The sequence below is a fragment of the Sinocyclocheilus anshuiensis genome, unplaced genomic scaffold (assembly GCF_001515605.1).
Source record: "Sinocyclocheilus anshuiensis isolate Anshui unplaced genomic scaffold, SAMN03320099.WGS_v1.1 scaffold1561, whole genome shotgun sequence".
Taxonomy (NCBI): domain Eukaryota; kingdom Metazoa; phylum Chordata; class Actinopteri; order Cypriniformes; family Cyprinidae; genus Sinocyclocheilus; species Sinocyclocheilus anshuiensis.
In genome coordinates, this window is record NW_015536630.1 from 319,537 (window position 1) to 331,910 (window position 12,374).

Here is a 12,374-nt window from a genome sequence, read left to right on the forward strand (position 1 = left end):
GATTCGATTCGATTCACGATTTTGATTTCACGATTCGATTAGATTCACGATTATTATTTTGTTAAAAAAATAATAATCGTGAATCTAATCGAATCGTGAAATCAAAATCGTGAATCGAATCGAATCATGAGTTGAGTGAATCGTTATATCCCTAGTGTTTAATATTTAGGTTTGTGGCTCTATCAATCAGATTTTAAAGCAGTAACTATAATTTTTTTGAATAATATTACACATGTATAATTTATAATCTGTATAGATATAGGAAGCTATATAATCTGGTGTCTCTGAAACATTTTGGACCCATAATTTGTGAACTGGAGTATAAGTCACTGAAATGTAAAAACTCTGTATATTCGTGTATGTACATTTATTTTTGGCTGCCTATCTAGGCCAGCACACTCCTGTAAAAGATTTTTAATTTCAGAGAGGGTTTTTTTCCCTAGTTAAATAAAGGTTATAATAATAATAATAGTATAATTCAAATTTGTCCTATATTATAAACTCACAAAAAAAGTTGTAAAATTCTCTATAGGAGATGTAAAAGTTACGCACAATTCGAGGAGTGGCAGGTTTCTTCTTTTCTTTGTAGTTCTTCCCCAGTTTGAAGGATCCTGCTAACCCTCGTCCTTTGATCTGCTCCACAATGTTTTCACTAATGTGTTTGGTCAGGATTTTCTCTATGTGGTTCCGGTTCTTTAGGGTGTCATACTTCTACATGGTCCGTAGATAAGCAAAAATGGCATTGACTGACGCTCCTTTCCCAACCCTCATTTCCTTAATCGCAGTCAACAGCATCTCATGCACAGCTGGAAAAAGATTGCATGAAATTATGTATTTATTATACATTCATCACTCATTAATACAATTGGGACATGTTCTTGGATCAACAATCTTAGACAGTCCTTGAATAATATTCCTATCAAAGAGCAGGTTAAAACATACCTTAACCTCGTAGGTTATCTGATGAGATGACATATTAATGAAACATGGTTGATAGAAATGCTCCTCCAGGACCAATCAGGATGCTGATCCAGGAACATGTCCTTGTTTGGTAAAATGAAACCATTTTAAAAACAGTTTTACCTGGATAAATGATCTTCTCCTTGGGCCTCACCTCATGTTTAATGGTTCGTTGCCTCTGTAATGGTGGAGGAGGGACAAAGTAATTCACAGATTGTCCCTGGAGAGGACAGAGACACAAGAGTAAAACAAAAAGTCTCATTTCTGGAAAGTTCAAACAAGAGTTAATAGATGACCTAATGTACGCTCTTTAGTAAAGAACTTTGAACTCAAATAATCTGGAGCAGATGTGATTGAATATGAATAAGTTTGTTATTCTATACAAAATGTCAAACATTTCTCTGACATAAATTAAGAAATTACTGTCACTGCAACTGTGTCTTAAATCATTCTAAGGATACACAGATAGTCAAGTGTGATGGTTTTAGCATGCATTTAATATAAACAATAATCTGGGGCCAATGACCATCTTTGCAGGTGAAGAGCTTACCAACATTAACCAATGGAACCTTGTTGTAAAGTGTTACTGAAATTACATCATTATTTTTGGACTAATTTGTATGCATTTAAGGGCACATATAATCTTAAATTTACCACTGGCAATGTGAGAACACCGTGCTCCAGGTTTTGCCGGGTGTTACACAGAATAAGGGCCAATACTTCCACGGTTTTCCCAAGTCCCATCTCATCAGCAAGGATCCCGCCAGGCCAGTCCACTCCAGCCAGAGGAAACTCTCTAATCAAGCTGAAGGGAATTTGAACAATGATTTATGTACAAAACTATATGCTGTTGTTATTATTAGATTAGAAAGTCCATGCACATCTATTTTAACTACAGTTTCAGTATGCTTTGCTCCAAGTAGAAAAAGAATCATACCTACACTGGATGGTATGATTCTTTTCCTACTTGGATTGTAAAAGAGCTTTTTGCCACAAATCGTGACCATTTCCACCAAAGAAAATGCAACCTCTGTTCTGTGCAAGAAATACAAACACTGTAAATAAGCACTGAACTCTTTTCACGCACTGACATACAGCAAAGATGATGACAAACATTTGTAGAACATGTCTGAATCTTGAGAGCTGCTGCTTTTGTACTTCTCTCTCCTCAGCGTCCAGTTGACCGCCTGGTTCTGATAGGGTCTCAGCACGGGGATGAGGCCCGGGTGCTGGACATCGAAGCTCTGCTCTGCTGCTTCGGTCTGATGGAGGTGTCTGACGTGATCGTACAGCTCCTCGACGTTCTGACGCTCCAGATCAGTGTCACACTCCTCCTCTTCATTCTCCATCACCTCTACCATTGATCGTAAATAAGAAACCATTGGAATAATGTTCACAAAGGAATATTACAGGAAATGTTCAAAATAATATCTATGCGCAGCATCTGCATTATATGTTGCCACTTAGCAATAATTTCAACTTGCAATTCAACTTGTGAATGACCTCATGTTTTGCTTTAGAAAATATTATTTATTATTTTATGAAAGACAAACTTTCCATATTTTGTCCTTCTGTAAAGTGTTTTAAGGCTCATTGTTTATTTTAGACAAATTTTAGTTAATTAATATGTATATTTATACATTTCATTTATTCCATTATGCAAATGACATTACACTAATGCACAGTGGATCCTGTGGTGCAGCTCTGCTTCTGGGCTTTGTGGGCCTTGGAGTGCAGCTCCACCTCCAGGCTCAAGTGCATTACTGCAATGTGTTTTTTGTTTGTTTTTACAATATAACTAAAAACAGTCTTTTATGGCTTATTAAATCATGTCTGGTAAAAGGTTACCGGGAATGATGAAGTCATAGAAGAATTCCATTAATTTTTCCATTAGCTGTTTGGCTTAATAAACAATGGGGAAGTCGTGGCCTAATGGTTAGAGAGTCGGGTTCGTAACCCAAAGGTTGCGGGTTCGAGTCTCATACCAGCAGGGATTGTAGGTGGGGGGAGTGAATGTACAGCGCGCTCTCTCCCACCTTCAATACCACGACTGAGGTGCCCTTGAGCAAGGCACCGAACCCCCAACTGCTCCCCAGGCGCCGCAGCAAAAATGGCTGCCCACTGCTCCGGGTGTGTGTTCACTGCTGTGTGTGTGCACTTTGGATGGGTTAAATGCAGAGCACTAATTCCAAGTATGGGTCACCATACTTGGCCACATGTCACTTCACTTTCACTTTTTTAATGCGCCCATTTCCTTCACTAAGGAATTCTGGTCTGCCCAACCCCGATTCAAGAAGAAAAATGTTCAGCTGTTCAAAACAAACAAACGGAGAGAAAACACAGCAATTTATTTGTTTTAATGTTTTAGTGTTTGGAGAACGGTATCAGTCACAAAACCGCTTAATCCTGATGATTTTGAAATACACACCTTTACTAATTCATCTCCTGAAGCGTGGCAAAATTTAATGACCTTCCTCTTCTGTAGCCAATCCAGATCCTCCAACAATATTCCACCAAATGAACATTCAACAGGCACAGGGAAGACGGGATCACTTCTGCCAGTCTCAACCTCCAACTCTTCACTATTCAGACTCATAATTAATGTGTCACCTGTTTGCTGCAGGCAGAAGGAATTATCTTCTAGCATAAAAGGAATCTTTGGACACAGGTTAAAATCTCCAATCAGTGCATTCCACCCCTGATCCAGAGCAGAAATTGGCATCACATTCAGTTCTATGGTATCTGGAAGAGAGTCCTGTGTGGAGCAGGTTGGACGCTCTTCTGATGGCCCTTCTTCTGTGCCTGCAGAAGATGTAAAACCCTGGTTTGGGTTTCCTGGTTGCTCTCAAGCACCGGTCTAAGATGACAGCTGTCAGACGGTACTGGGATTGACTCCAGAATGTCTTCACAATCTCCTTCATTTCTCCAATCTTCATGCATATTCCACTCCAGTCTCCTCTTGGCCTCCTCATCCATGCGCACCGGCGGCGCACGTTTCCTCCTGCTGCTCATCGTGTAAACCTGCTGAGATACAATGACACAACGTTTCATAAATATCATGTTTTCTATTTATTTACCATTTTGAGGTAAAACGCATGGGACTTAATTCATTAAATGTAACAGAATACATGAATTGACAGTTTATGGATAAGTAGCAGATTTATACACCAGTTTAATTTGAGGTAGACATATATTAGAATGTACATACATTTTGAATATAATGCAAATAAATACACAGAACTACACACGTTGAACCAAAATACATCACGTTTAAAAAACGTAATCACTTATTCTGCTGTAGACTTCAGATTGCAGCTATAATTCTACTTAATTCTATACAGAAAACACTTGTGGAAAAAGATTGGTATTAGTGCACTAACCTACTCACTTGATAAATATAAATACATACGATTATTACTAAAAGTCCACTGAAAATACTAGTAGTATATATAAGCAATACAGAATTGAAACGATATATTCCATTCATTCAGTCAAACGCTGCAGATTTCAGACTATACCGTCTCATCAGCAGTCGAAACGTACCTTTGTTTTGCTTCGGGATGTGTTCTTGTCAGCAGCAAATAAATGTCATAAAATAACTTTCATAAGCTCCAAAACCTGCAGGACATTTTCATGCCTTTATCCGCCATATTTAAAATACAGGAAGTGACGTCAGTCGGAACCAAAACAATGCCAAGGCACTGTAATATTCTAAACACTAGATGGCGCTAAACATCCAAGTATTATAATATATAAGTTGTATATATTTTTAAAATGATGAATGAATGAATGAATGAATAAACTACCACACAGCTGAACTTGGACTGACTGAGCCTAGAGTTACACACATATTCAGTACAACTGATGATGTCCTTATTTGACGGAGCACTAAAATACCTCCAGGTTTTACGGTTTACAATCTTTCTTGTTTTCAGAAGTCATAAATGACGCTGCAAAATATTATTTAATTCTCGACTGTTCAATGTACTACAGTAATAAAAACATCACAGACTATTTAGGAGCTAAATCAATCATACACAATGCGTAATCATATCAAAAAAGACCAAAATGTATTCACTGGTCACCCTGAAAGACTTATTAAACAGTTTATTAAAACAAAACATTTTACTAAATATAATTCCCAATATTAGACATTGCATTTTTACTCATTTACTGTCATTTTTATCACACAAATGTATCACTTCCGGTTTGTTAAGATTCAGATTTTGTTGTCATTTAGAAGCTTTTATCCAAAGCAACTTAGTGCAATAATACAGGAACAGTCCTAATGGGACAACAACCGAGATAGTTCATTATTTTTACACTTGCAGGGTTTGAACCTACAATCTGATGAACAACACCATATCTGACCTTTATTTGACCCTCTAACTCTAACACTTTCTATTCTATTTTAATTCTACTTTATCTATATTTATCTTTTTTTTTTTTTTTTTTTTTTAAAAACAAACACTAGCTTTATTTTTTCTATTCTATCTGTGGTGTGTATATGTGTGTGTAATATATATATACACATATATATACATTCGTAAGTCGCTTTGGATAAAAGCGTCTGCTAAATGCCTAAAAAAAAAAAAAATCTGACAGGAAGATTAACACTTAGAATACAACATCATTTTGATTGTATTTATTCATGTGACACACCACAGGTGCTATGAGAAGGTCAGAATGCTGCTGGAAGCAGGTCATTCACTGTCAGACTCGTCTTGTGTCTGGACTGCGTCTCGTTGGGCAGCATACTGTGCCATGTTAGGCAATCCTGATATTACGCAACAATTCAGAGCACTGCGGAAAACGGTCATTTCATTTGCATCAAACCTGTGTGGAAAACAGAAAAGAGGCTGAGAATGCAAAGAAATATACATACAATTTTTACGGAGTGATATTAAGTGTTCATTCATTTTTTTGTGCAATTAGGCCTCATTTAGAGGCCTTAGCTCATGCAGCGTGAAAAGATGTGAGATTTCGTGTTTGTGGATGTTACCATTCATTTGTCTTCTTATCGTAGCACTCCGCATCAGACGTTGTGCTGAATCCATTAAACCCTCCGACAGCAAACAACTGATCATCAACTACCTGGATTTTGAAGAAGATATAAAGGAAATTAAATAATGTTCAGCTAAAGTATTTACCTTTATATGAATAAATCTTAGTATTGATGAAACACTTCAATGAAACCCAATAATGTACAACATAGAATTTATTGACTCTTGAAATTAGGAAGATATTTTCATAGTCCAACACTCCGGGCAATATTGATTCGTTCTGATTTCCATTAAGCCTTCTGGAGTTTTTTTAGATGCAACTTTCCACTTAGTGTCAATATGGGACCAATACAGATTCCCTATATTCATAATTACTAAATAATTATTGTAATGTTATTTCATAGTTTCAGCAAATACAAATAATAACTGTCCACATCTCACCTCAATGCCAAAGTTACTGCGTGGATTGTACATAGATGCAATATCACACCAGATGTTAGTCAGTGGATTGTAGGTTTCTGCGCTCCGCAAACGGCTGGCACCATCGAAACCACCAACCTTTAAAAGAAGACATTTTTTTATTTATGCATTCTGTGTATTTGTATGCACATTCATGCATGCATTTACATACACACAAAACAACCTTTAAACTGTGATTGCTTCCATGATTCTGTAGGTGTGTAAGGGTTATTAGTTAACTAAAACGATTTAAAAATAGTTCTTGGAATAAAATAAAATACTTGAAAAATGATTTCAGACAGTTCAGCAAGGCAACATTTCTCATTTTCATTTAGTTTAACTTGAGGTACTAAAATAAACTAAAACTGAAATACAAATTATTAAAACTATATAGACATATAGTATACTATATAGACATAAAACACTTAATTTAGTTTAACTTGTACTAAAATCATGCACAAAAAATAAAACTGAAAAAAAAAAATCTTTAAAAATACATTTAGTTTAACTGTATTCTAAAACGATACAAAAAAACATATGCTACTATATAGACAAAGATATATTTAAATAACAAAAACTAATAAAAATGACAAAAACAAAACTAAAATAAAATCTGAAAATACATAAAATGTTTTAAAAATTAAATGCAAAATATGAATAAAAGCTATAATAGTATGTCAATGATTCTAAAATAACAGTGATGCCTGTGTTTAATACTCACAGCATAAACTAGATCCCCATAAGCGATCACACCAACACCACTGCGGCGGCTTCTCATGGGAGCGATGAGAGTCCACTGGTTTGTGTCAGGGTTAAAGCTTTCAGCTGAGAAGAGACACTCTGTCCCAGTAAATCCTCCACAGATATAAACCTGCCAAACACACACAAATATAATCCACATGATGTTCATGACCCTTTCACACAACTGTTACAGGTTGTTCAGAAAAACAGTGTTTACAACACTCAGTATATTTCAAACAATATTCTTTTTCTTATTTACAGTATTCTTATGCTATATTGTCCACAATTTCTCCATTTCACCTGTCCTTCTGTTTTACAGGTCACGGGTGAATGTTCTTACCCTGCCCTGCAGTGAGGTTGCGCTGGCATCACTCCTCCGTTCGTTCATGGATGTGGTCAGTGTCCACTGGTTGGTGTCAGGATCATAGCGTTCCGTTGATTTGAGCCGTACATGTCCATCAAAGCCACCAATGGCATAAATGAACCCATCCAGAACAGCAACACTAACATAGCATCGCCGTTCATACATGGGAGCCACCTACAACACGACATGGTTTTACCATTTTTTGGCATATAAGTCAGTGTCTATACATATATATCAATACACTATCTCATTGTTCTCTTCTATCAATTGCAATAAAGTACAATGGTATTACCATGATTTTTGATGGACTTTTAAATGTACTTTATAATAAGTGTAAATGTGCTTAAAAAAATTTACTTTTTTGACACAATCATGAAGGTAACTGGTTGTTTTTGTCCAAACATTTATATAATATAATATAATATAATATAATATAATATAATAAGTATATACTATACTTATATTATATTGTGTTATATTATTATCAGGGTTATTATAGTTAACTAAAACTTAAGCCATACAAAAAAGTGCATGAAATTTTATTGCATGAAATAAAATAAAAAGATGGAAGTTGGAAAAGAAGGTGAAATTTTTTTTTTTATAGCAGACCGAGATCCCGCAGCTCTTCGGCGTGCGCAGAGTTTAACTCTAAAAATGTGGTTCTGCCGACATCGAGCAGAAACTCACGACTGTATGCGCGCTTAGAGACAGATAGACGCGACGAATACGTACAAAAACACTGCGATTCACAAGACAAAAAAACACGAAAACACCTTTCTGTCGGGAGAGAGAGAAGCCGCAGCGTGTGAACGCGCCGCCATCTTGTTTTTTTATTTTTTTATTTTTTTTTTAATTTTTTTTACGTTAAATATACTTAATTAACACATCCAAATTTTAATATTACATATCATTTATATTATATTATATTATATTATATCTGAAGCTACAATAATTGTTGGGAAACAAACATGTATCATGGTTTTACCATTTTTTGGAGATGGTCCTCACTGCAGAACACAAGATCCAGGGGGCGTGGTTGGATCCAGATCCAACTCCTCCTACCTTACATATACCTAAACCCACCCATCTCCACCCAACCACGCCCCCTGGATCTGTTCTGCAGTGAGGGGCTACTGATTTTTTTGGACATGTACCATGGTAATACAGTGTTATTCTTTAAAGTATTCTTTAAACCAATTTCATTCAGTACTGTGGTCCATATCAAAGTACAATCTGATACCCATCATTTCACCACAGCACTTTTTTTAAAGGAAGCAAAATTAAAGTTACCTGTTGACTTACAACATTGCTCACCTCATGCCAGGTTTGAGTGATAAGATTGAGTTTCCTCACACTGTTAAAATACTCCACACTGTCATAACCACCAACACAGTAGACAAACTCATCCAGGACAGCTGTGCCATGATAGGCTCTGGGACGCTCATCCTCAAGAGTCACATTGACCCAGCGGTCTGTATTTGCATCATATGCCTCGATCACATTGGAGGGACTGCCGTTGCTCCATCCTCCGATGGCCAATAGAATCGCAGAGGGCAGACGTGGGCGTGTCAGTTGATGTATGAGCTCTAAGCTGATGGGTCCATGCAAATCCATGTCAAATTCAAACAAAGCCTTCATTGCATTGATAATAAGAGGCATGCAGGCTTCGTTCTCCATCACCAGTGCATTGCTCTTTACATTATTGATGAAGTAGTCTGATGTCATCAATCCCATTCGAACCTGAAGCACAGTAAAGAGAGTTTAAACTTTCAGAATTGCTAGATTGTTGCAAGGCTGTTATAAGCAGTGGTGGACAGTAACGGAGTAGTTTTACTTCGTTACTGTACTTAAGTAAATTTTTCAAGTATCTGTACTTTACTGATGGTTATAAGTAGTTGATATGGTGTTCAAATGGCTTGCAACATTACAAAATATCTTTTTACTCAGTATTTTTGTCATGTTTCTAGTACAAATATCTAAACTTTATAAAAACAAGATACATTTAGCAAAACAAAAACAAATGATTTAAGATATTAAGTCTTGTTTTATGAAAAAAGGATCAAAATTAGGCATGTTTATGTTTAAAATAGGAAAAATATCTTTTAATGGGTTAAGAAAAATAAACTTATTTCAAAAGCAAAACAAGATGCTTTTTTAACCCCATTGGCAGAGTTTATTATATTTAACAAAAACTAAAATGATCATTATTTAAAATAAATTAAACTTGAACTGAAATAAAATAAAATAAAATACATATTTTTTCAGCTAGTTGCGAAGGCAACAATTCTCAATTTCATTTAGTTTAATTTGATGTACTAAAATAACAATAACACTTAAATTAATAAAACTACTATATAAAGAAAGAAATAAATATTAATAAAAACTATACATGCTTATTAAAAAAAACGAATAAAAATGACAAAAACAACAAAAATATTAAAACTAAAATAAAACTAAAATTAAAATGAACACAGAAAACATAAAAAAATAATAATAATTCAATAAATTAATAGAAATTATAATATATTTTTCTTTAAGTATAAACTCACTTAATTTTGTTATTTATTTATATTGTTTAATACACAAGACTTAGTATCTTAAGTCATTTTCCTTCTCAAGTAAATGTATCTTTATTTAAGGCTTTTTAGATATTTGTAATGGAAAACAAGACAAACATACAAAAAAAAAGTCAAACTAAAAAGTAAAAAAAAAACAAAAAACTTTTTTGTAGTGCAGGCTGTTGAAAAATAGCTCCTCTGTTTTACCTTTGGCAGAAGCATGGCGATGTGTTTCCTCCTGCTTTCAGGTGCATGATCAATCCAGTGGAGCACGGCTTCAAAAACCACCTCCTCCTGTTTGACATTCAGCTCATCCTTATCAATGATCTCCTCAAGCTGTTCCAGTGAGAGCTCCAGGAACTCCTCAGATACTTGCAGAACCTCCTCAAAGTGCTGCAGGATGTAGAGCTTTGCTTTATGGCGGAGCTTTGAGCAGGAGTGGAAATCCTCTGTAAACATGCAGATGCCAATGCAGTTCTCCGGACATAAGCGTGACTCCAGGAACTGACAGCAGGCATCTACAAGACCTGAGACTAAGAACTGATCAGCCGCCACCAAGAGCTCCAACACATTCTCTTCTGTAATGAAGACAGATCCTGTGTACGCATACTGAATAATAAGAGACATTATGTTTCGGGACATTCCTGGAATATCATAGAAATGTTCTGGTATTCTGGTCCAATTAGCGGAGAAAAGAACCCTGCAAACAAATTTGAAAAAGAAATATAGGCATTATCAATAAGTATTTTTGTTACACACATTAAAAATATATTATTTACAATTTAATTTCAGATCAATTTTTTGCAAGTAGAGAAACATGTTGCTTTAAAATATATGCTGCTTTAATTACTGGTAATTTTCACAGATTGTAATTTGTAACAGATTGTTTTCATATATTAAATTCAACATGCTGGGTAAACTCATAAACATTCTTACAATTCCATTAAAATTAGGAATTTATTTTAAAGAAACATTTTTATCTAAATACTGTAGTAATGTCATGTGTTCTGCCAATACACTCATTCATTTCTATTCATTTATACATTAGACAGCTTAGGCAGTTTCAACAGTATAATGTTAATTGATGAAAACTATGTAAGCCTATATAATTATAATTATTTCTAGGTAGGCTACTTTGCACACAGTTGCAGTTTAAATGCTTCTGCTCACCTAAAATAAGGGCTGCAGCCACACAAGATGATCTTGTGCACTTGAAATTCTCTGTCATTTGCCCTGATGATCAAGTCAGTATGTTCACCAAGTGAACGTGCTTCATCAAACACGTTAAAGGCTGTGGGACTGATGTTCTCCATTTTTTTTTAACCAGCTTCTTTAGTAAATGTATGCAGTCTTCTCATCTCAAACTATGACTGAAGTCTCAGGACTCTGGAGTTCCATATATTCTAGTTCTAGAATATCTTTGTGACATCATAGTGGCAGAGATTGAACAGGCTATGTTTTTTATTAATTTGTGTCTTGGCCTTAGCATTTGGCTTTTGCATCAAAAACCAACCTTAAGTTTTCATTAACAATTAATAATAATTAACCATTTCATTTTCAACTCAGTGACCAATAAAGTTAAACTAAGAGATTAAATAATTAGACATTTGAACATGCAATCATGCAAATACATGGCACAAAACACTAGTGAGTTTTTGACAGTATAGGGCAGATTCAACAGATGTCAAACAGATGTTGCATTCTCACTGACATTTTACATAATGCAGAATAGTTTGGTATTACTTGGTACTTGATTAAACACTGTAAAGGTGAAATTACCAATAACAAGCTCAGAACTGTATTTTTACAATATTTACAACTGCCAAATAACAACAACAAATGTCCATGATATCGACGACATCAGATTCATTACCTATTTGATCATTTGTCATTTGTTGCAAAATCCCGCCTTTTTGAAAGTCCGACCAATCCCCATACGAAAAAGTCGGGTAGGAAATAATATGGGTCAACTGTGCAATTACAGATGTAACGACAGAAATTAACTACAGAACAGAAGTAATACATGCAGGCATTTTAAAATATAATTACAATGTAACCATTTACATTATTTATACAAAATTTGTACATTTGATACTTGAGTAGTTTTAATATCAGTTACTTCAACATTTTTCTAATATTTGAGTCAGTTTCCATAAAGGTATCATTACTTTTATATAGGCATAATGGTTGGATATTTTATACAACACTCAATATACCATACACTCTAAAAAATGCTGGGTTAAATATAACCCAGCGCTGGGTTAAAAAGGGACAAACCCAGCTATTGGG

General features: G+C 35.1%; 1 protein-coding gene and 1 pseudogene across 1 annotated transcript; both read right to left on the minus strand.

Annotated features, from left to right (window-relative positions):
- Positions 1-4,612, minus strand: part of LOC107653954 (E3 ubiquitin-protein ligase SHPRH-like) — an 18,213-nt pseudogene extending 13,601 nt beyond the window's left edge.
- Positions 4,613-5,621: 1,009 nt separating this feature from the next.
- LOC107653966 (kelch-like protein 10) lies at positions 5,622-11,398 on the minus strand. The gene is made up of 8 exons (XM_016440825.1): positions 11,256-11,398; positions 10,293-10,785; positions 8,842-9,267; positions 7,504-7,701; positions 7,144-7,293; positions 6,405-6,521; positions 5,963-6,054; positions 5,622-5,796 (listed from the first exon to the last, which is right to left on the minus strand). Exons 1-8 carry the CDS (start codon positions 11,396-11,398, stop codon positions 5,664-5,666), a joined length of 1,752 nt encoding a protein of 583 aa, XP_016296311.1. The 3' UTR covers positions 5,622-5,663.
- Between the last annotated feature and the right edge of the window lie 976 nt (positions 11,399-12,374).